The sequence below is a fragment of the Manacus vitellinus genome, unplaced genomic scaffold (genome assembly GCF_001715985.3).
Source record: "Manacus vitellinus isolate BGI_N305 unplaced genomic scaffold, ASM171598v3 scaffold_3_pilon, whole genome shotgun sequence".
In the NCBI taxonomy this organism is placed as follows: Eukaryota; Metazoa; Chordata; class Aves; order Passeriformes; family Pipridae; genus Manacus; species Manacus vitellinus.
In genome coordinates, this window is record NW_021940535.1 from 31111348 (window position 1) to 31136135 (window position 24788).

Genomic DNA, 24788 nt, shown 5'->3' on the forward strand with positions numbered 1-24788 from the left:
CTGAAATCAAACCTGTGATATAAAATCTGTTGGACTTTTCAGCAAACTATGTTGTTTTTTTTTCTTAATCCATCTAACTGTTCACCTTTGAGTCAACGGAAAATGCACTGAACGATCTGGTCATCATACAGATATGCCTGATTCCTGGAGGAGAGGTCTGCAGAACAAGCCAGAGAATTCTCTTTAGAAAAAATCCTACTTTTCCTTCTAAGAACAAATTTCCCCAAACTTACAAGTTTTCTTACAAGTGATATGCATTTTCTTTATTTTCTTACAAGTGATACGTGCTTGCTTTATTTTCTTACAAGTGATATGCATTGTTCACGTGTTAAAAACTGACAAAGTTGGTACTGAAAAAAGTGAAAGTAAATATCCAAAGTGCTTGCAATCTAATGAATCTCAGAGAAAATACTTTGAGGAAGATTTCTCTGATAATGTGCAATTCTGTGAGGGCTGTTTGATATCCAAAGCAAGGTGGTTCAAAGAGCAGAAGTTAAACCAGGATGGAGGGCCCCAGATACTTGGCTTTGCCCCAGTTTGGCCATTGATGCCTATGACACTGAGTACAGGTGATCCCTGGGGCAGGTGAGGGGTGGAAGGAGCCTTGTGGCTCATAGCAATGAAGCCTCTGCCCAAACCATTCCCTCCAGGCACTCAGAGCCTACACATGATCAACACCTTGGGAGACATAACAGCACTGTGTTGCAAGTCTAGTGGCATCCACACCTAAAAGTGTCCTTCTGGGGGAAGGACATCATTAGGAATGGAGTCTGCTCTTCCTGAGACAAATCCCTGAACTATCTCCATAAAACACAAGAGACTTTAAGGGGTTTTAGGACTCAGAGCAAAACTAGACTCCTGGCACAAAACTTCAAGGAAAATGCAAGCAAAAGCCTGATGTATGAGTCTCCAGATGAGGATGCCAGGGATGATAGATCTCCTTTTCTGTGTTCTGGCTGGGAACACCCAAGTGCCCATGTTTGCATCTGACTTACTGTGCAGAGAAGCTCCTAGGCCAGCTCGATGCCAGCAGACTCATCTATCCATATTTTCTTTTGAGCTTTGCAAAGCACTTAGTTCTGTCAGTGAAGACACTTCACACAATTCTTGAAGCCCGCCTAGGTTTTAAAAGAGGAATTCTGAAATTTTCAACCATGTGCAATTTTACTGAATTGCAAAATTGTGCCACTAGGTTATAAGAAAACATGAATTCAACAAGTTTTGAAGCTACTAATATGAAAAAAACCACCAAACCCAACCACAAAATCCACTTCTATGAATAGCAGAGTTTAAAAAATCAGAATGTACATATTGGGATAAGACCTTAGTAATAGATCACAAGAACATTTTAACAGGTGATACTGGAGTGCTCTACAGCCTTGTGATCATTATATGTGAGTTCGCTGAAGGATGAAGGTACATGGCCTTATTTCTTGTTCATTGTGCTTGTATTTACAAGTCAAATTAATGTGGTCAATGTTTGGAACACAACATTAACCTCCACACTGTGATCAGAAACATTAAGTTCCCTCAAAGATGCTAATCAAAGGTTTAAAATACAATCCTTGCTTCTTTCTTACTATAAAATAGAAATCAGTCTTTTGCTTCTAGACTTCAAATTTATGCTCATGTTAGAACAAAAGGTGAACCATAGAAAAAATGTATGCAGTGTCTCCTAAAAAACTGTTGGCAGCCAAATTCTAATACTTTTGATGCCACATAGCTCAAGCTGTCTACCTGTTGGAGGGCTGCTGGGACCAGCCACTCAGGGTACTCCAAGAAGATGAGGATAAATATAGTGTTTCTGGGTGTCAAGCGTACAGCATGCCATTCTGAATACCTCTCTAGCTCCTCTTTGTTTTCCTTGTGACGATATTAGGCAGAAAAGACAAAGCCTAGCTTCTTTTCTAGAAGGTACATCAGAGCCTAATGGGATTCATGTACACCCTGCTCTTGAGCTGAATTAGGCTGAAAGTGAGATAAATATCTACACCTGACAGGGCTCTATAGCACCATGGGTGCCTTCTCTATCTGCCACTCATGTGCCACCTCCTCCACAAAAGCAGAGTGCAAAGGATGGGGGTGGCGGTAATGTTTTTGGATGCTGCAAAGGCTTTGACTCTAACAAGGCCACACTCTTTGCTCTTTGGCACATGTTTGAAGAGGAGAGGCTATGGTTGTACGTGTTGGACTAGGTTCTACTGTCTTTTTCACATTATCTGTTCCTAGTTTATGCTTAAAAGTAAAATAGCTTATGAATCCATATGAATTATACCTATATATGGTTATATGCTGCTATAACAGTGTATATACATATATATTCACATGCTGTTAAACCTAAATGAAAGTATTTTTGAATATAAATAATAAGAATACAAGTGCAAATTGTTAAAATATCTTATTTATCTGTATACCTTCAGGAATTTCTTGGCTTTTTCAGACTTAATGCGAGTACAATTTAGACAGCCCCATTTAAAGGGATATTATTGCTTTCCATTTGCACTTATAGCTTAAGTCAATCTTAGCTGAAAGATTTCATACTTTATCTTAATTCCAGTGGAAGATGGGTAATCATACTCTGTGTAGGAATCTGACCTTAGGTGCACACTCTATATTATTTAGTGGTCTCTCCCACCCTGTTTACCTAAAAGATTAGATAAAAGTATTTTTCTATTAGTTGTAGTTTTATGAGAGCATATTTAGTTTTCACATTATTTTTTCGAGAAGGGTTTGAAAATTCAGAAAACGAATCCAGACACATACAAAAACAATTAAATACCTGTGTAAAGTTCTTCCCACTGAAAGTGATGATGAGGCTAAGTCATTCATCTTGCTTGTGCTTAGGCAGGCTCATAGACTGGGTTTGCAACAAGCCAGTCTAACTGCCAGATGCCTTTTAAGACTGCAATTACTCAAAGCTGCCAAAATATGTAAGCAAAGTTGATTCTGTTACTTCTCATGCCCTGACTCTTCTGTCTTGCTATCTTGGCCTCCAAACTACTATGCCTGCTAGGGATGCTTTCTGTGCTAAAGGCAATGGCTGCTACTTGCAAAGCTGCTCTCAGGTTTGTGAGCACTTTGCTTTGTATACTGTCAATACACTAAATAATGGGTGAATGTGTGTGTGGTTTTATCCGTATATATGACCTCCCTACCACAGCAAGTCTGGCTTCTCTCTGCATTTGTGATTCCCTTGCTGGTAAAGGAGAGATGTCAGTTCAACCTCCCTGAGTCCTCTTACAATATCCCTTGCTTCTTCCTTCATGACAACAGCTGAACATGAAACTACATGATAAGAGTGCGGGATCAGGTCAACCAAACTACCTAACCCCTGATGCCATCTCGAGATAAGGATGTTAACCTGGGTTTCTCCTGCTCCTAGTTGTCTGAAACCCCAAATATTCCAGCTACGTATTGCATACGCATGAGTTGTAATTCACTTATACAGTCTCAGGCCAGCACCCCTTCAATGAAGAAGTATGAAATGCATTTCACAGCATTAGAAAGGATGACTACTCCACTAGAACTCCACTAGTCTAATTTGAAGGTCTCCTTACCTTTGTATCATGTAATAACCACCACAGACAACATCTATGTTCATGTCTTTGAAGCAGCGCCGGTAATACCAGTACTAGGACTCGGAACTGTGAGATAAGCGTAACTTATTCTTAATGGTGTTATATTGGATTTACCCTGATGTAAATCTTCAAGTAGGTTGGGGTGTACATATGGGATAGCCTAGAAAGTGAGAAACCAGGTGTAGGAAACATAGGTCATGAACTCTGAAGAAATGTGCAGTGCGGTGTTCATTCTATACTTCAATTTCCTCTTTTCTTTATGCTTCATAGTGACAATACAGTTTAAGCAGCCCCAATTTTATAAAAAGCTTTATGTACTAAAACCGTTTATCATGCTTGCAGTTTGCTGTAGCACAAAACATCACAGTGTAGTGTGTAGAAGAGTGTTTCTTGTTTGTTACTATATTTATAAGTCAAGGTTATTTCCTCCTTTTGTGTTGAAGCATTTTGAAAGCTGCTGAATTTCTAGATCTCACTTTGCATCTTTTTACTTAGATATTTTATCCTGAAAATTCAGCTTTTGTTGTTTTGTTGGGCTTTTCTTTTCCCCTCTAAGAAATTTCACTGATATTTGCAATGCATAAACAGGGATATCACTGGGTAATGCTTAATTGGGCATTTCCCTCTTAGTCCTCTTCTGTGTCACTGGGTTGTTACATTTAGGTGAGAGTCTGTGGTAGCATCAGTGTATCATCTTTACTACATCAGCCAGCTCAAAGCCTCTTGTGTCATGAAACAGATGCCACAACTAAAAATCAGTGCTGGATGCCTGCTGGTAAGGTTTTATTGGACTGTACTTCACCTTCCACCCCAGAACACAACTATGTGCAACACATATATGTGATACATGCACCAGTGCTCACACCAGTGTAGCTAAAACTGCAAGAGTCTTTGGCAGTGTCTAATATTTGATAGCATTCAGGACATTGACTTTTTATTTATTTATTTATTTACAAGGGCATTAAAGTAGTGCACACAGACTGGGCTGAGAGCCGGAGCAATTGCTATGTATCGCCTGAGAGTCCTGCTCTCACAGAGCAGTGATGATGACAGGAACATGCTCTCCTTTACTTGTGTTTGAAGTCAGGAACCTCCTTCCTTTCATATACAGCTTTAATCTTTCAAAAGCCACATGGCCCTCTCCCTTAGCTGAACAACTATTATCAAGTCACAGTGTTTGAGGAGCTTGCTGCCAAGATAGCAGAATTCACCACAAGACTTAAGCATTGTATTGCCAAGGTACACTACTGGCTCAGCATGCTTCTGCCTGGAAAAAGACAGCATTATTTGCTTTATGCTTGGGACAGGTCTGAGCCATGGCACTGTAATCAAAACCACCAGTAATATCCTGCACACCCAGCACACTATCAGCAGCAAAGGGCAGATTGCCTGGGAGGACCTCTGTGACTTTCGATTTAGGCTGGCATTTCTCCAGTTTAGCAATTCTGCCACCCATAAAATAATTAAAGCAGCTTTTTTTTGCTGCTGCTTCCAGATGCAGCAAGAAAGACTGCCGCATAAAGGCAGTAAACAAGAACTGGTCTAGGACATAGCCTTGCTTGGGGCTGGTTTTGACAGTGACATGTTCTGACATCTTGTCATCACTGAGAACCTCTTCGTTACCTCATGCCATCATGAAAGAACCAAAATATGTTCAGAAACTTATTTGCATACCCAAATTTATGCAGATGCCTCTGGGCTGCTCATGGCTGGCAGTTCTGTAGTCTTCAGATAGCTCTGCAAAGACCCAGTAGAGACTTCGGCTTGTTTTGAGGCAGGACAGGGCTGTAAGCCAGAGCGTTTCTGCAAAAGCCTTTTCAACACCCTCACCCACAAATCCACTGATGTCATTGTGACACGTATTTTTCTCAGCAGTTAAGAAAGTCAATATGCCTTGGTGTCCCTGCAGGAGTGTTTTTACCTTTTTCATTGTAAAAGGCACTAGACATCTGTCTTCTTGAACACCTTGAGATACCATCTCTTTATTAGGTGATAGTGGTGAACTCCAGTTTTCTAACTAGTTGATGACACTGTAATTATGTGCAGTGGTAGGGTGTGAACAGGGACTTTGCCTTTCTCTGTGGCAACTGCTCAGTGGCTGTAGGAATCTCTACTCCCTGCTTTTGAATGGGGAGCTGAGAAGTGGTTTTAACTCTAGCAGAGCTGAAGAATGCAAAGTTTAAGAAATTGCTGAGGTATTTGAGCAAGGCATCTGCAATTTTCCATTGATCAGCTAACAGGGTTAAAGTGGTTTTGGGCAACAGCATTTGTAGAGAATCTTGTCATTTCTATGATCTACAGCTTTAGAAGCCTTTTCTCTCATCTTTCCATAGGCAAACCACAGGCTTTGCTGATTTCTGCCTGGTTTTGGGGAAAGCAGCTTTCTTGCCTGCCAGTTTTAATTTTTACCTGAAGCTCATTCAGCACCTGTGTGTCAGCAGCAATCTGATGGACATAGCCTTTACATTAACCCAGTCTTAAGATCTGTATTCAGTAAAACCAATGAGTTCCGTTTAAGGTCTCATTAGACTCCCTCTGAACCTTTTCACACTGTGTTGACATTTCTGCTTGTTTTTACAGTTAAACTATAGCAACATCTGCCTTGTCTTCATGCCCACATGTCCTCTTCTGAATTTTATTCAGTATTTGTAAAGGAGCCTTGTGTCAATGAACACAGCCTGACTCATCTCTAGTTGTCAATCAGATTTGTCCTCAATGCCCTCCAGAGCTTGGGTCCCTCGATGCCCCCCATGGTCTGAACAGTCCAGTTAATACAATCATGCCTGCATTGTATGCCTCGGTACTTACTCAGATCAGCCCCCCAAAGTGCTCTAGAACAATATTCTGACCTTTAATCTTTAGTGCAAATCCCTTGTAAATACTTTGGCAATGCAGATATCAGTGGATTTACTTCAGATTAACATCACTATTAGAGAGAGTAAAATCTGGATAAAAAGAGAGTTTCAGCTTTTTTAAAGTTTGTTTGGTAAAACACATTGTCCTTCATTAATGACTGAAGAATGATGCATTTTGAAATAGTTTGTTGTAAAATCCAAATCCATGTGTACATAGCTTCTGTATCTTATCTGTTTAAAAAGATCCTAATATGTGATAGGGAAGCACATACTTTTTACAAATGAAAGATTTAAGACTTCCAAAGTTTTTAGTAGAAGAATTTCCCTTTACTTTCAAATACAACCCTTTATTTTCTCAGCAAGTTGTCTCGTTTCCATCTATTATGAACTGGGAGAGAGAAGGAAGGAGGGAGGCTGGGCATCTACAGAGTACTACTTGTTCTACTTCATGCATGCTTTCCCAGATGGAATAAATCCACGCTTGGACATGTTTACAGAGGGCTTCTTTTCCTTTCTTGACTGCAGAGGAGTCTAAATGACTAAATTAGCATATGACTTCTCCTATCTCTTGCTCTGCTCACTTCCTCCACTCCCAGGCTTGGTACATTATCCCTCTCCAGCTGATTATATGCACACAACTCATTCCTGCTTTTAGTCTTTTGCTATGTGGCAAGAGGTCACTCCAAGTGTCTCCTGAGTGCTCCAAAGCAAAGACCTCAGAGAGATTTGGAACCAAAGAGCATTCATGGGTTTTCCAGCATTGCTGCAGCCACTTGGCCAGCCAGAGCATGCTGCTGAGGGAAAGCCACAGCAGATGCCAACAGTGCCATTGGGCAGATGCCAGGCTGGCTGGGGATGTGCTGAGGAGGTAGGCTGCTGAGAAACCCAGGGTCTTTATTTAGTCAAGGGTGATTTGATGAGCAGAGACTTCAAGGGAGATTTGTTCTATCTACCTTCAGAAATCTACAGAGCAGATTTCTGCATTTGAATTAGTCACTGTAGGTTCCTTTCCAAATGACTGCAGAGAAATGACCAGGAAAGATTTCTTGATGTATTTTAGGCACGTTTCATATGAATTGCTACCTCAAAGTAGTTGTTTTCCTGCTGTGACCATACGGGGTGCCTAGCTGGTTTGACATCAGCGAAAAATATGGTAAAAGCACAACTCACTTCAAGGAAAGGCATTAAAGTACTTGAATCATAGATCAATTAGGAGTTACTAAAAAGGTAAACCTCATCATATTGAGCTGAAAAGATTTAGGAGCTGAGAAAGAATCTTTGGTGATTTATCCAACTTGCCCCCCATTTCCTTACTCTTCATAAGCCCATGCCTACTGCCTTTGTTGGATCTTCAGTTAGATGAACCCTTCATCTTACACAGTATGGCCACTCTTGCAATCTTATACCATCTCTGTTGTCTACATCTCACCTCCAGACACTAACAGTTTATCAAATGAGTTGCACTCATCTTGTGCAAAAAATGAGTACCAGGCAGTAAGCAGTATATGCTCTTGCACATTAAACTGTGGTGTAAATAAATAAATGAAAAATACTATGCTAATAAAGTGGTGCTGTGAAACCTGAGATATAGAACCAGTCTTGTTTAAAACAGCAGAATCTAGGATTTTTGATGATAAGTCAATCTAGACAACATCAGGCCTGTTGGTGACAGACAGGGTACATCTGTCTCAAAGGGGGAAAGGATCTCTGCACAGGAGTTAGAAGGGTTCATTGGAAGAGAAAGGGATAAAACCATTATTAATGATTAGAGATAACCCTGGAGGTAGTAAATCAATGTTTGATGGATGGTGTGCTAGCAAGTTCCTTCGGTCTGCTGCCTCAGTGGCAGGGGGGTAGAGATGGATGGAGATACATCCAGCAGCAAAGACGTAGGGGTTACTGTGTGTTAGAAATCACAGCAGCACGTGAAAATGGTCATGCATGTCTTAGGGTTCCTACCCCCAAAAAGTGGCAGAATCAATAGCCCAAATGAAGTGCATCTACACCAATGCATGTACCATGTGCAACAAACAGGAGGGGCAGGAAGCCATTAAGCAGCAGAAAAATCTGTGGGATAGTTGCTGTCATGGAAATAGGGTGGAAAGACTCACACAACTGGAGTGCTGCAATGCATGACTATAAACAGTCCTGTCAGCCTGACCTCAGTGGCAGGGAAGGTCATGGAGCAGATCACCTTGAGTGCCATCATGCAGCATGTGCTGGACAATCAGGGGATCAGGCACAGCCAGCATAAGTTTGTGAAAGGCAGGTCCTGCTTGACCAACCTGGCCTCCTCCTATTACAGGGTGACCCACCTAGTGGGTGAGGGAAAGACTGTGGATGTGTCTACCTAAGGCTATTGACATCATTTCCCACAGAATTCTCCTGGAGAAAGTGCTCATGGCTTGGATGGGTGCACTGTTTGCTGGGTAAAAAACTGACTGGATGGCCAGTCCCAGAGAGCGGTGGTATATGGAGTTAAATCCAGGTGGTGACCATTCACTAGCAGTGTTCCCCAGGGCTCAGTATTGGGGCCAGTACTGTTTAATACCTTTATCAATGATCTGGAAGAGAGGATTGAGTGCACTCTCAGTCAGTTTGCAGATGACGCCAAGTTGGGCAGAAGTGTTGATCTGTTGGAGGGTAGAAAGGCTCTGTGGAGGGATCTGGACAGGCTGGACTGATGGCCTGAAGCCAGTGGTGTGAGGTTCAACATGGGCCAAGTGCTGGGGCCTGCACTTTGGTCACAGCAACCCCATGCATTCCTCCAAAAAAAAAAATCTCATCTACCTATAATTCCAAAGTAATCAAGGACCCAAAAAAGGAAAAGGGCTATGGCAAAATGGAGAGGAAAAGATATTTCAGGGTGCCTCCTCTTCTCCAGCACGCTTTACTTTAAGTGTTGTTAAATGTGGAGCATCTGCTTGGCCTCAAGGGTAGGGGTAAGAAGAGCAGAGAAGACCTTTTTAGTGATTGTTCAGACTTTCAGGGAAGCGCAAAGGAATGTGAACCTTGCAGGTGAGGGCATTCGCTGCGCAGGGAAGGGAAAGATAACTGCTAAGGGAGGGCATTAACCCGCTAACGTGTGTTCCCCAAAAAAGCAAAAGGCCAAGGAGGCCAGTGCTGCAGATGATGCAAAAGCAGATTGCTGCATGGAGGAACCCTGGAGCCCCAAGGTGGATTCTGTAGCCCTTGTCCTGCACACAGGAGAAAGCTGTTGGTGGGAGCATGGCAGTGGAGGAAGCATCATTCTGGGGGGAAACTCTGCTGTTAGTGCACATGTACATCTCAGCCTAGAGGTGTACACAGAGTACTTGTACATTCTGCATCACATAGTCTTGGTCAGACACACTTATTTTTGTACAACACTTTGTTGTTTTTTTTTAATAACAGAGCTGGAACCTGGTCCACCTGCCTTTCCCATGGGATCTGTAGCATGCAGCCCCAGAGGGCCACTGTCCGGCTTCCGCGTCCCTGGCTCTCGCCGGCCGTGAGGCGGGCGGAGGGTGCCGCGGGTGCGGGGCACGGCCGGGCGGGGCGAGGAGGCAATGGGATGGGAGGGCGCTGCCCGCGGGAGCGCGGAGCCGGGCCCCGGGGGCGGCCCGGGCAGGCGCGGCGGGGCGGGACGGGTGGGACGGGGCAGAGTCGGGAGCGGGGATCGGCCATGGGGAAGCTGCTGGTGGTGGCTCTTGTCGGGATAGCGGCAGCCCTGGTGGCGGAGCGGCTGCTGGCCTTTCGGTAGGAGCCGCCCTGCGGGGTTTCGGAGCGGCGGGTCGCGGTGCCGGCGGTGCGGGACGGGGTGGCCCGCGGTGGGGGGCGGCAGCCGGGTCCTGCCGCGGGGCTGAGGCGGGCGCGGGCGGCGAGGGCTCCCCCCTCGCCCTTCGAGCTGGCGGGCACCGCAGCTCCCGGGCTGGGGCTCGACTTCGGCGGACACCCGCACTTGCACAAGTGCAGTGGCAGCCAGAGGGGAAGGGTTCTTCATTGTCATCACCATCGCTATCATCATCATTATCAAGGGAACCGTTTTTCCCCAGAGAAAAACTAGGCACTGCGATGCCTTTTTCATTCTCTTTCTTCAAAAACTAACTTCGGGAGCATTTGTGCAATGGAAATGCCCTTTGCAGTGGGAGGATGTGAAACTCTCCCTGGGAAGATGCTGGGAGCCAGGAGACCAAAGGGAGAGGGTGCCCTGGGGCAGGGGGCCAGTACCTCTGTTTTTACAGAGGCTGCAGTTAACCGGGGTATATCAAAACCCCATATCTGCGAATTTACCTCATCTCCCACCAACTGGCCAAACAGTAAGTGGAAATCAGTTTGTCAGAAACGTGTGTTACTTTCTACCAAAGCTGACCTCTGGATAACAATAGCCCCTGTGTACATGAGGTTTCCTCTGACGGAGCACAGGCTTTGGTGATCCTAAGACGTGACCTCGCTGTAGCTGAAATACCCAGCCATATCATGATCCTCATGCCATGGTGTTACAGCAGTTTCTGTCCTGAAAGCTACCAAACACATAACTGGTCATTTCAGGTCAGAAAAGTGGTGGTGAATTACTGTGTTAAAAGGCAACTACATCATTATAATTTTGCTCATGTCCACAAGGACTCCAAATGCTCGATTTCAAAGCAACAACACCCAGCTAATTGAATTTTGGGTAATTGTAGGTAATTACAGAAGGGGGGCTATACTGCCTGGACCCAGGTATGTCACATAGATGTGTTTTCATCTTGCGCTAAATCCACCTCAGGCATTAGTGATAACCACAGCGGTAGAAGAACCCTCCTGCCGTGGAGTCACACAAGCTGGGGTGGCAGAGCTGGAAAACATTCCCTGGCTTTACTGGGGTGAGACATTTCGAAGGGCTGTAGAGAGCAACGGTCCCCACATCTCCTCCAAACTGAACGAACAAATGCAATATTGGAAATCTGGTAAAGAATAATCTCCTGATAAAAACAGGATCCCCACTGTCTCTGTAGCTCTCTATGGGTTTTCCCTGCGTGCTGTGTTTTCAGCAAACTCCAGCATAGCAGAGGTCTTAGGATGATTGCTGAGTTTGGAAACACACAACTTCAGTTCACAAAGTACTCTAAAAGTCATTTAACACAATTAAGAGAAACTGTGGGTAATTAGCTCTTACTATGTGTCTCTGTTATCCATTCCCTACCTAGAAGGCAGAAATCCAGCAAAGAGTCTTTGCAGTTCCTTCTGAGTTTGGTATTTTGTGGCACATACAGCAGAAAACTGGTGAAGTTCTGTGTTACCAGCTGAAATGACACCAATGCCCCTATTGACATTTTAAACTGCTCATTCTCTGAAGAAAGCGCTGAGCTAATTTGTAAAATGTGAATGTGAATTATATAATTATAAAATGTGTGTTACTGTTTTCCTCAGAACAATGTGCATATGATATTGTTCATATGTATTTATATATTCACATACAATGTTATAATTTTGTAACACTGTACCCATAGGGCACTGAACTTGCATACTATGTTCAAAACAGCAGCCTACTTCCAGAAAGATGCTGACAGTTTTAAAAGAACTGGGAGCAAAACCAAAATAAAAAGTGATTTTCAATCCTGTCAAAAAAAACCCTCAAAACCAAAACCCAAAAATCCAGGGTTGGTAAGTCTAGAGATGAGGAAAACTGAAAGAGAGGTCTTTGAATATGCAACGGGTTCCTGCTGAAGGAAAGGCCTATCCTCTGTGTCCCATGAAGTGGAACAGTGGGCGTAGGACTGAAACTGGAAAGAGAAACAGTGGGACAAGGTGCCGTGCATTGCGGTTGCACCAAGTAGCAGAAGTTCCTTCTTTTTTTTGAAGTTGCATCCTCCATATATTGCAGGCCTCCTGTGTTTTTGGTACGGCCAGTTAGTTATCTAGGCCATCTGGCTGAGTGGCTCAGGCTGTGCGAGGTAGATAAACTGACACATTTTGGAAAAGCCTCTATATGTGCTGCAGCCTTGTGACTAGTGTCCTTTTGAATTACTCTCATTCCAGCCCATGAAGTGTTTCCCTGGGAATGCTGTCAGGATATCATCGTCCCTCTCTGGCTGCTAGCTGCGTTCCTGCTGTGCTTTTGGCTCAGGGTGGCTTGCAGCGGGCCTGGGAAAAGCTGATGAAAGCAGGGAAGAGAAAAACCCTAAGCAGGCAGCAGTGCAAACTTCAGGCAGGATTGCCTTGAGCCACCCTTGGGTGCTTGGTGGATTTGGCTGTGCCAAGTTGTCAGTGGGCAATGGGGGAGCTGATATTCCTCCCGTGCTGTTTATCATCTGGGAGCCAGTGTAATTCTCTGTCAGTACTCCTGGGCTGGAGAGAGAGGGCTTGGGAGGGTTTAACTTGGTTCCTTTCCCTTACTGTCCTCTGCACTTTTTACCCTTTTTCATCTTTTCTTTTGGCCTTATGTTAACAACCTATGTGAATGATACAGCATTGAAGCCATTTGCAATTCATATTTTAAGTGATTAAAACCAGGCAGGACTGACATACCATACGACGCTCAGCTGTAGCACATACTTTTCATATCACTGACTGATACTGCTGTTTAGTTTATGTTTATGCCTAAAACTATAACATAAACATGGCAAGGTTTTGCTATGGGATCTTTGCGTTCAGAATTTCCTGTGGTTGGAGCAATAGCCTCAACACATGCATGGGATAGACATGCAAAGGAGTAACTATGTTAGGTTAAATGCTTTCTTCTGGGGGTAAAAAAAAAAAAGGAAGAAATATTCTAGTACTCTACCCTGACATTTTCATGTTGAAATACAATATATTTTCTTAGAGCACTGTGGACCAGCATGGTCAAACACAGCAATTCTGATAGTGAGGTGTCTTTCATAAGAATTTGCAAACAACTTGGAATGGAGGAAATTGAGAAATAGGAACTCGTGTAGGTACCTGTCTGTATCTGCTTGTTCAGTGAAGCATGAGCCAGAGACTGAGTTTCGTGGGTACTTGTGAATGAAATAAGCACTGCTGAAGAGTGATGCTTGGAGTGGTATCGGGAGGGAAGAAGAAGGGACAGGGTAATTGCTGAAAATTGTACTACCAAGTCCTGCTTGTTGTAAGGAAATGAGTACTCTTGCCTCGCAACAGTGCTATCACTACCTTTGAATGTGGAGTAAGAAATGAGGAAGGTGCAACTGCTGGTGGCATGATCAGCAAATAGGGTTGGAGTAGAAGGTCGTCCCCTCCTCATCTGAAATGCTGGTCCTAACTGTGGGATACTACTATAGTTAAGTGACTGAAACCTGAAGAAAATTTGGCTGTCTTATTTTATTGTCTGAGCTGGGGTGGGCCATGAAAGCTTGTTCCTGACGCTCATGAACAAAATCAGGTTTCCGAAGTTACTCAGTGTGGAACAACCACTTAATCCCTGGACATACGTAACTACCACAGAGATTTGGAGCATTTGCTGCTGCAGTTCTGGGGTTTGTCTATTCAGTATCTTATGGCTGATTTGTCGCTGCAATGGAGCAGACAATAAAACTAAAAACTAGGAATGTTACCTGTTTTAAAACTGGCTGTGTGCTGTTAACCCCGCTCTTTTCTCTTGCAGGAACAGACTCAATGCTTCACGGGAAGTAGCCCCAGTAACACTCCCGAACTGCCGGCTCATTAAAGGAATCGGTATGTGCTTAAAATAACCGAGTGCCTTGCTTTTGTCCAGCCTTATTTTGTAACTGCTTCTTAAAGTCAGCTTCCAAGCCTGATCCCAAAAAACAAAGTGCTCATTTGACTTTCATTTGTTACTCGGACTTGGAGGTAGGGAGAAACTGCAGGAAGAAAATTGTGCTGAAAAACTAGTTTGATATAATGCTTTTTGCCTTCGGTATTTAAAGTTTCTGTTCCTTTTCTTGAAATTGAGTACCTTGCAAACACTTCTCCGTTGCTGAGCCACTTAGGAAATGATCTGGCTTTTAGATGAGGGCATGTTGGCTCTTCAGGCAGGTACCTACAGGTGTCTGTCAGACGGTAGTGACATCTTGAAGACAGAACATGCTGCAAGGGTGCAAGCTTTTGGAGAAGGCCACAGGCATATGGTGAAGGAGCAGCTGCTAAATGCCAGCCAGGATTGCCCGCCTTAGTGCTGCATTTTGTGGAGATTTAGGAGCTGGCTGGTACCGCGTGGTGCCAATGGCAGGCAGGAGCCCAGCGTGGTTGTGCAATGCAGCTGTGTGGTTTCAAAGAGCAAGGGGTTATGTTTGCTAACAAAGTGGCCAAAATGTTGACTTTGTACTTTGGATCATGTGTTTAGCACACACCAGTGTTTCTGTCTTGTTTTTTTTTTCTCTCTGATTAGGATAACCAGTGTATAAAATGGATAGCTTTGAAATTGATTGCTTTTTTGTGTCTCCCTTTCCCCAAATAATAATTTTAAGCTTAATGGCTGGGGATTTTCCCCTCCTTAGTATTTTCAGAAATGTCTTAAATTCTTTTGAAATTTGCCTGGATTTTGCATATGTAAAAACATCATTGGATGAGCTTTAACAGCCTTGCCTTTGAGCTTGCTGAGTCAGTGAGTTGATTTCATAAATCTTGCTTCTTCCTTGTGTCAGGATTCAAGCATCTTTGTAAAGTCAAATTACTGCCACGAATGAGTATATGCTGAGTTCATTTGCCTGAGGTTATGTACAGAATTGCATTTGAAAGAAATTCCAGGTCTTCTAGATTGAGCTGTAATTTACTCATACAAGATTCTGAATAATGCTTTTTTGATGGTGATTAATATAATTCTTTTAAGCATTTCACTGTTGCAATCTTTTTAAGACTTTTTTGCAACATGATTATTGTGTTGAGGAAAGGATAAAGCTGGAAATGAAAAATAAAGTTGTATTTCATTTCCTAACAGCATTTCGTTTTCAGTGCCTGACATTTACATGGAGATTAGGTGAATTCTGAGAACCCATCTCTGCTTGGAGGTTGCAGTGGATCAATTTACAGAGCTTCATTTCTGCTTCTTGCTGTGCTCCTCTAAGACTGTCCCTGCACACTGAGCTCTGCACCTTGTCTTGCCTTTGCTCTGTTATTTACAGCTCTTTAGAAAAATTAATATGCCAAACATTAATTCAGCATGTCCAGTGTGGCAGAAAGAGAAATAACAAAGGATTTGTGCAAACTTAAAAGTTGGCATGTTCACTCAAATATCTTCCAAAACTCGTTTGCTATGACTAGGGAGGTTATATTATTCAGGGAGATCAAGGATCCCTAAACCTAGATGCTGCATAGGTAGCACTATTCAGACCAGAGGGTTTGCTGTACTCAGATCTGTAAGATTGCTCCTGTGGGTGCCTTTGTGTAAGAATGCCTTTCTCCACGGACCTCTTGGCCTCCTGGGCCTTTTTCCATTAAAGTGCTATGATAAAGTTGAATAAACATTATGTCTTTATTTTAATGTTTAAAACAGTCCTTCTGAACTCCTAAGTGAGACATAGGTCCCAGGGCTGGATCAGCTATGAGCAAAATTGTCTTAAACTATCCCCTTTTCTTTCTGCAATTTCATCTTTTCTGTATCTCTATTTTTAAGACTTTGATCTATTCTGCTTTTCAGATACTGTGCTATGCAAGCACAAATGCAAACATTGAATAAGCCAATAAAAAATTGCAAAAAAACTTCATTCACCAATACGTAGGAAAGGCTATATTTCTAGAATAAACAGTAGCTTCTGATTTTTATTGGTGCCTAATCATGTTACTGGTTTATAATAAAGTAACCATATCTCCTGTTCTAATTCCTAAAGTTCAAGAAGCTACAGAAGAAGTTGCCAGAAATACTTTCATCCTGGAACAATTCCTGGGATATAGGCAAAATAGGCTCGTGCTTTTGGACATGAAATCCAGATGGGGTTTTTATTGTTAGATACACCTGCAGAATACATCAATCTAAGATAAAATAAAGAACAACATTTCTAGAGTAGGTAGTAATTTTTTTCAATATTTGTTAATTTTTTTAAAATGTTTAGATAATCGAATGGACAAGCTGGGCTCAGTGATACAAATAAGCAATATCCTGCAGGTAACTGATACCTAATAAAGCAGTTCCTATCTCTCTCATGCCATATAACACCTGCAACAGCCCTCCCAAAATGGGGCCCACAGGAGAGCCCTTGAGCTTCCCTGCGGCCGGCTGTGTCCCCATCCCCTCCTCACTGTCTCCCTGGTGCTGGCTCAGCAGGGTTGCGCTGAATCAGCATTTCACTGCTCTTCTGATGGCACTCAGTCGCTTCCACACATACCAGGACCTGGCCATGAAGTGCCTGAAAAGTGCTTTGCTGGGCACTTTCTTCCCAAGCAACTGGGTGTGGGGCTCTGAGCACTCTCCTTCCACTGGAAACTTGTAGTTTTTAATTATCTGCTCCCAATTAGCCTGCTCATCTTTCTGCTTGGCAGCCTCACTGATTCAGTAGCGATAAATGATTTTATCTCTGTTTATTCACTCACCAGTGTGTGCTGCCAGCAAAAGCAGTCTGTCTAGCTCATGTCACCATGGCAATTGAGCCTCTCAGCATTTATTTGTGCTTTTATCCTCCCAGCAATCCCAGGAAGTGGAGAATCGCCACTAACCCCATTTTATAAATTAACCCAGACGTGGAAAGACTAAGGCAAAGAAAAGGAGTTGCTGGTTTAAATGAGAGTGTAAGCTGAGATAAAAAAAAAGCCTCAATTCACAACTTTAATTGGAAAATACAGGCTCTAAATCATAGAATCATAGAATCAGACGGGTTGGAAAAGACCTCCAAGATCATCAAGTCCAACCCTTGATCCACTACCGCCATGGTTACTAGACCATGGCACTAAGTGCCACATCCAGTCTCTTCTTAAAAACCCCCAGGGACAGAGAATCCTCCACTTCCCTGGGCAGCCCATCACCCTCTCTGTAAAGAATTTCTTCCTAATATCTAACCTAAACCTCCCCTGGCAAAGGACACTGTGTCTCTGGACACATCAGTGCAGATGTTTGCTTCCTGCCTGAGCCCAGGGAAAACTCAGACAAAAACCCAGGAGTGGGATAACAGGCTGTCTCTCCCCAAAATGAATCTTCAGACCTTTTGCTCTTCAGAAGGCAGGGATGCTCTGCTTGTTGGAGTCATGGAGTGGAGCAGGGGTTTCCTGAGGCTGAGAAGGTGCTGACCCTGACCCTCAGTGAGAAGTTGTGCCACTGCATCTTCCCAGGTCTGAGCTGGGGAGAAACTTTCCTGGATGGATGAACTGGGGGTTCTGGTTCCTCTCCACTAAAGGGCTTTTGTTTTATCTTCTTTCCTACCAGGGAAAAATATTACAGGATATACAGGAATTGGTAATATTGGAAATGATTACCTGCAGTGAGAAGTATGGTCTAACTATTAAAGCCCTTAGCTGTTATGGATATAGTAGGTTCTCTGACACTTGAGAGCTTTAACTAAATATTTAGCAATCCATCTTCGTGAAGTGTCCTAGCTCAACCAGGAGAATTAGCGTGCACAATTCTCAGAGCTGCCTTATGCAAGCCTGAGGCCCGAGTCATGGGGATGGTCCTGCCCTGGAAATCTCGTTGCCCACACTAATTGCTGCAGAACATCGTCGTCAGAACCTGGTGATTCATCCCACACTGTCCGGGGGCACATGGAGCTGGGTGAGAGGCTGTCTGGCCACTGCAGGGGCACCCCTAAGCCCCCAAAATGAAGTGAGCTGCAGTACTATTTCCTAACCTGATGTGCTATCTTCTGCTACCAATTTTAACGCAGAATGATCTTTTCCTCTGAACTTCATTGCGTGCTCAGTCATACCAGAAAGGGGCATTCATGAGAGCTGGAATTGTACTAAAGAGGATTTTTTTTCAATGGGAAATATCTAATGTCACCTGAAAAATCCTGTTTATCTCTGTTTTCAGAAGCTGGTTCCGAAGACATCGACATACTTCCCAATGGACTAGCTTTCATCAGCTCTGTAAGTGCCTATGGCACCTTCCCATGCAGGGGCCTGCTTTCTTCCTTACCTGCAGAAGCCATAGGTGAAAATATCAGGAGGGAGAATTTTTTTCTACAAGGCTGGCTGGCTCCCTAAGAACAGCCCAGTCTTGTGTTGACTTAGCTGCCATTCCCTTCTGCTTGAGCAAGTGCACTTCTTGACACAGAGGTGGTGTTGGTGGCTCTGAAGCATGTATATTGCACTGACTTATCTGCCCACGTAACCTTGACTTTCTTTCATGCTACTTCATTGAAATGTTGAAATGTCAAGCCTCTGCCATGTTAAGAAGATGTCTGAATTTCAAAATTAAAAAAAAGAAATCAGATTTTGTTTGTTGATTATGTTGTTCCTGACTTTTTTTAGCCTTTAGGACATAGGTTTTCCAGCTTTCGTTTGCAATCAGGATGGCAGGTGATCATTTTCTAAAACAAAAGCTGATGTTTTCATCTACGTGTTCCAGGGACACCCAGGGAATGATAATGTTGCAAAATGCATACCAGAAATCACTATCTGTTGCGCTGCTGCTGTTCCTCATGGCTTTACCGTGTTGTAGTGTTGCCTGGTTCCCCCCCAGTGTCAGTTTGTAAAGGGGTTTGGCACACAGAGTGTGGCTGCAGTGGGGCTGTGGTGCCTTGGGCGTGGCTCCTTGCACCCTGCATACAGTTTGCTCCCTTTGCACTGTGACTGAGGGCTGGAGAGAGAGACCAGGGCCAGTCCCTCCACCTCCATTGTGGCTCAGCAGGCTGAAGCAGGGGGACATCCTGATGTATTCTTGCAAGTCAGAGCAAGACTCCAGCATTTTCAGCTCTGTGATGCTCCTGTTTACTTTTTATGCAGGAATAATTTTCTTATGTTTTGATTCTATAGGGCTTGAAATATCCAGGATTAAAGAGCTTTGCTCCAGACAAGCCAGGTGAAATATTTTTGATGGATTTGAATGAAGACTCTCCCAGGGCAGTGGAACTGAGAATCAGCCGAGGGTTTGATGTGTCATCATTTAACCCTCATGGAATCAGCACCTATGTAGACAGAGGTAAACAGCTTGAGGTGGTGGCAAATATTGTCCTAAAGAGCACAAACAGAAATCCCTTTGCAGCACCCACAATAGCTTGCTCTTGCAAGGAGACAAAAGGGTTTTGGGGGTTTTTGTCTTTGTTGGGCTATTTTCTAAATGTCATCTATCAAAGAAAGCAAACTTGCACATAATCTCAGTCTAAGACAGAAAGATGTCCTGTATGTTAAAAGGAAATGAAACATGAAAAAGTTTGAGTTGAAAACCACAGAAAATTTATTTTGCCAGTTTACACTTGTCTCACACTGGGTTCAGGTATTTTGAGGAGATACATCCTTCACCAACTGGTGGTGCCCAGAGTGGAAACTTTTGTGGCAAAACGATAAATTATCAAGTCTCTGTAAATTACCAAAACCTCTGTTACTCTTTGGCCAAGCCAGGTTCTCCTCTGCAAGATATGTTCTCCTGTGTCAGGTTCTGACTACCAATAAATTATCTTTTTGCCTGTCCTTTCACTGGGGATTTTAGCAGGGCAATTAGAAGTCTGCAGATACTAAGAGAACCATTGCTGCAGCTTGACCTGTGTCTCCATACAAGTCACCCTTTAAGGGAAGGTGTTGAAGAAATCAGTGGTGGCTAATTCAGGGTCTTACCAGAAGGGCTGGGCAGAAGGGCTGCAGCCTTACACAGGATACAGGAGCTCCTTCTGCTTTCTCAGAGGATGTAATAAACAAACCAAAGAGCCCAAACTGGCTCTTTGAGATTCTTCTTCCAGTTGACTGGGGCTGTTTCACAGATTGCAAACCCCATTGGCTTAGGCACAAGGATGAGGTTGTGATTTCTTTCTTCCTTGATAGAAATAGCAAACATGTAGTTTACCCAGCAGGTCCCTCAGTGAGGCTGGGAGAAATGTAGCTGGAGATCTGGACCTTGTTGCAGATGCATCCTGCAGTACATGGATACTTGTCCCTCTGCCTCTGAAGAGCCCTGACACAAATGCACCAAACTTGGCATGTGCTCTGTACTAGAGGCTGCATCAGCACTGGGGGTGCTCAGCCATGAAAGCTGCTGCAGAGAATTCAACTGTTTCCATTTCTTTTTTTAAGATGACACCGTGTACCTCTTTGTTGTGAACCATCCCCATCAGAAGAGCACAGTAGAATTGTTTAAATTTGTAGAAGATGACAATTCTCTTTTACACCTGAAAACCATTCAACATGATCTTCTGGCAAGGTATGGGACCCACATACCATCTTCCTCTAGAACAGGCTGCTTTGAATGAAATCCAATGTAGGATGATTTTTGGTTTTAAGGTATTATTAATATGTGATATTTCCCCTTTAACCAGCATCCCTGTTTCTCTTATTGATTACTTCTTATCTATGTAATCAAAAGCAATGTTTCTCCAATCTCTTCTGTAAATTAGATTTTTAATAGTTGTCCCACTCAACTAGTCTTAAGCACTGCTGTGATTGATGGCAGTGAATTAGCTTAGCATCCATTTCTCCTTTCATGTAGCCCACTCTTAGGTCATTGCAGATATGAATCTCCAGATGTTTTATTATTCTGAATTTGCTATGCTACACTGTAAAAATAAACATAGATTTAGCTTTGTCTTTTTTTCTTTTTTTTTCAATACAAAATTTTCTTGGTCTGTCCTACTGCAAAATGATTGTAAGATAAACAGAACCAGACTGATAAAGTTGTCACAGCATCTGCCTGTTCTCGGTTTTTCACTTGAGCGTAATGAAAAGAGAGAAGAATTTCCAAGGGCTTATGGACAGGCAGCTAGATTTCTAGTTGATGCTGTATAGTCCTGTTCAGGTCTCAGCACTGCACAGTCCTGGCTCACGCAAAAAAACAAAAGGAGTAAAAAGGATCTAAATAGCTCAGTGTCTATCTGCAGTACCATCTCTAATTGTAGCACCCTTATGTCTGTGGGATGACCATGTCCTGCCTGAATTCTGGGCAGTCCTAAAATGTTTCTTCATACGTCTTATTTCATTATTTTATTTAACTTTCTCCATTTCTTTTTTTTTTTTTTTAGTGTGAATGATATAGTAGCCATGGGGCCAGATAGTTTCTATGCTACCAATGACCACTACTTCACCGACTTCATCTTGATATTCTTAGAGGTGTTCTTGGGTTTAACTTGGTCAAATGTTGTTTACTACAGTCCAAAAGAAGTTAAGGAAGTGGCAACTGGCTTTTGTTCAGCCAATGGAATTAACATTTCACCTGATAGAAAGTAAGTTTCTCCTTACCTTAGATTTTGTTTGATCACACAGAAGAATCCAGAGATCCTGATTTGTACATATGGTACCTCCGTGGTCAGGTGTCTAAGCTGGTTCATATAGGGCAAGGTGCTGCCTGTGCAGTGTAAGTAGTACAGAGCGATTGCAGCACGGGGTCGTGTGTGTTGGTGTTCAGCAGCAATGTTTGCTCCTTTGCATCGTAGTTTATGGGCAGTAAGATCAAAGGTTGCTGCATTTAAAGCAGCCGAAAGAGGAGTTTGTCTGTATTGCTTGCAGGGAGTAACAGGGCAGAGTTTCTGCAAGCGGGGAACGTTCTACCGTCCTAAAGTCTGTGTGCCCGAATCAACCAGTCCTGTGGTGTGGACAGGTGATCTTAAATTAAAAAAAAAAAAAGGCATAACTGGGGATTTCTAGTTCCAAGGTCTGTTTTGGTGTTGCAATAGAAGAACTGGCACAGTGTGAAGATACATTAGGATCTCAGCAGGTTGGCTTCATTTCAGTGCCCTTTGGCCTGCTTGCAATGTCTGTTGCTGTGTGAGAACTGTGGGCTGGCATTCCTCATAGGAAGAGCTGGGCTTGCATGGAAGGAACTGTCTGGTTTTCGTGTCTTCTTACTCATATACATTGCTGAGAAGTGCTTTGCTTTCTTTTGAAGGTACATCTATGTTGCAGATGTATTTGATCATAGTGTTCATGTTATGGAAAAACACACTAACTGGAATTTAACTCACGTGAAGGTAAGGTGCTGCTGTTCTATAAAAAAGAGACAAATGTCAATTTTGGACAGAATAGTCCCCATGAATGCTTGAGATATCAACATGATTGTGTGTAAAGTTCTGGTCTGGGTGGCTCCTGCTGTGGGGTTGCAGAGGTGCTGTGTGCCCTATTACAGAGCTTCAGGTCTTCCACCCTCCCTCCAGCAACCAGAGAGGAATCCTTGGGCGTGCTGTTGAGCCACAGTGGAAGTCTGCCTCAGGCAGTGTGGGTCAGAGCACAAAGAACTGAAGGAATCAGCAAACACAGAGGTGTGAATGAGCTGATAGGGGAAGCTCAGAGCAGCAAGATTTCTCATGGTGTAGAGGTGGGGATGATGCATACCAGGGAAAAAGAAAAACAATACTGGGGGAGAAAATATTTCTTAAAAAAAATAAATCTAAGATGTCAGATGAGAGTCTTGGACAAGTCTGTTCATTATGTTGTAGTTTACTTCCAGGACTTCTGATAGCTTTAATTCTTGTTTTTGCTTTCTGTTGGATAGACACTACAGCTGGACACTCTGGTCGATAACTTGTCTATTGAACCTCACACTGGAGACATCTGGACAGGATGTCATCCCAATGGGATGAAGCTGTTCTACTATGATCCTGAAAATCCTCCTGCCTCTGAGGTGCTTCTTGAGAGACATCACTGGTCTCTTGGCTGTATCTGTGCCCAGAAGTTGTTTTGTTCAAATCACCCTGGTATAACGTAACTGCAATACATAGAGAAGGGCCTGGTCAGCCTTTGTGAAAGCAAAGACCAAGCTGGCTTCTGCTTTCAAGTGGAAGCCCAAACAGCATATACTCACTAACAAACACCTGTTCAGATCCTCGGGTGACAACTGAACACTTTCTACCCAGTAGCTCAGTCACTTTGGACTCCTTAGGCTGCTTTCTGTGCAGCTGTGGCCACACCCAGATTCTGATGAACTGCATTGATTACCAAGCCAGCACATCTTTGCCAAACTAAACATGATTGATGAGTGCAAAGCTTGACCAGAAACGTTTGCACAGTAATGATTAATCAAGGCAAGTGTGATTCATCAGTAGGTGACACTGTAATTCTTCTTTCCTTCTGAAATTAATGAGGTACTGGCCTCAGGGTAATAGTGGCCACAAGTGCAGCTGGCTGGTTGGTGTCCATTTGATTTCAGCCCTGTCTGAAGCGCCCTGTAAGACACTTCTCAAAATTACCATGTTCAATAGCAGTAGACTTATGGTACCAGGCATTTGTTTATTCTGTCTGGAAAAAGCATGAAAATAAGAAGATATTAACTAACTCTTCAGCAGGAAAAAACTGTGCACATTCCTTGGAGTGGGGATGACTGCCTTCCTTACAGACATGGGGTCTCTGTCGCACAACCACTTAAAAACCCCCCCAAACTCAGTCTTCATGGACTGTGCTTCCCTGAAGGCCCTATCACAGGGATCACATGGTTGTAATTATCAGCAGCTGATCACCCTAATTAGTTTGTTTAAGTTAACATGCTGATGTTCCCTCCATACATGGACCATTTCCACCTGCGGCCATTTCAGTAGATGTGTCCTCCCCCTCTGGCAGGTTCTGCGCATCCAGAACATCCTCTCAGAGGAGCCTGTGGTGACACGTGTCTACGCTGACAACGGCTCTGTGCTGCAGGGGAGCTCAGTGGCAGCCATCTACGAGGGAAAACTGCTCATTGGCACAGTCTACCACAGAGCTCTCTACTGTGAGCTATAGCTCGTCATGGGTAAGATCTGCTGCAGCGGAAAGGATTTAATTCCTTGGGAACTCAGTTTCTGCTAGATTTGCTAACAACAAGACTGTTCCAATAAAGGTTAACTGCAGTAATAGAGATGTATTTTAGCCTTCCTCTCCAAAATGAGACTTCTACACAATAGTGAAGGAAATGTAATTGAAGGTGAGAAATTAGGTTATTTGTGTAATGGGGAGGACCCCATATCAGTAACAAAGGGTTACCTTGAAGTTCAGTTTCAGATTGCAAATGACTAAACTGTCAAACATTGAACTCATCTCTGCTGGCTGGATTTTTTTTTTCCCCATGAGAAAACTGATTTTGTAAATAAGAATTGCTGACTGCCAGTGTGGTGTGTGTTTGTGACTGACCCCTGGGCCTTCCCAGGGACTGTGTGAGATTCTTCTGAATCTGCCTATTGGCTTTCTCTAATGCTTCCAGAATAACTGGAAGGTGAATAAATGTTATTTCAGTTTTATCCACTTCCCCTTCCCCTTTCAAGCCATTTCCTAACATTACTTCAGGTTCCTAAATTTTTCTTAATTCTATTGAGAAAAGAGTAGGGTATCACTTCAGAGTGGTTTCTTACTGAGTCTTCCAAAGGGAGTTTGAAAAAGCTTTCTTTACTCTTAAGATGGGAAACGT

The 24788-nt window shown here is 43.3% G+C and overlaps 1 protein-coding gene across 1 annotated transcript; it reads left to right on the forward strand.

The window, feature by feature from the left end:
- Positions 1-10070: 10070 nt before the first annotated feature.
- On the forward strand, positions 10071-24617 carry PON2 (paraoxonase 2). The gene is made up of 9 exons (XM_018075364.2): positions 10071-10171; positions 13995-14065; positions 18306-18361; positions 19250-19415; positions 20501-20627; positions 21442-21642; positions 22305-22386; positions 22908-23036; positions 23969-24617. Exons 1-9 carry the CDS (start codon positions 10098-10100, stop codon positions 24125-24127), a joined length of 1065 nt encoding a protein of 354 aa, XP_017930853.1. The 5' UTR covers positions 10071-10097; the 3' UTR covers positions 24128-24617.
- Positions 24618-24788: the final 171 nt, after the last annotated feature.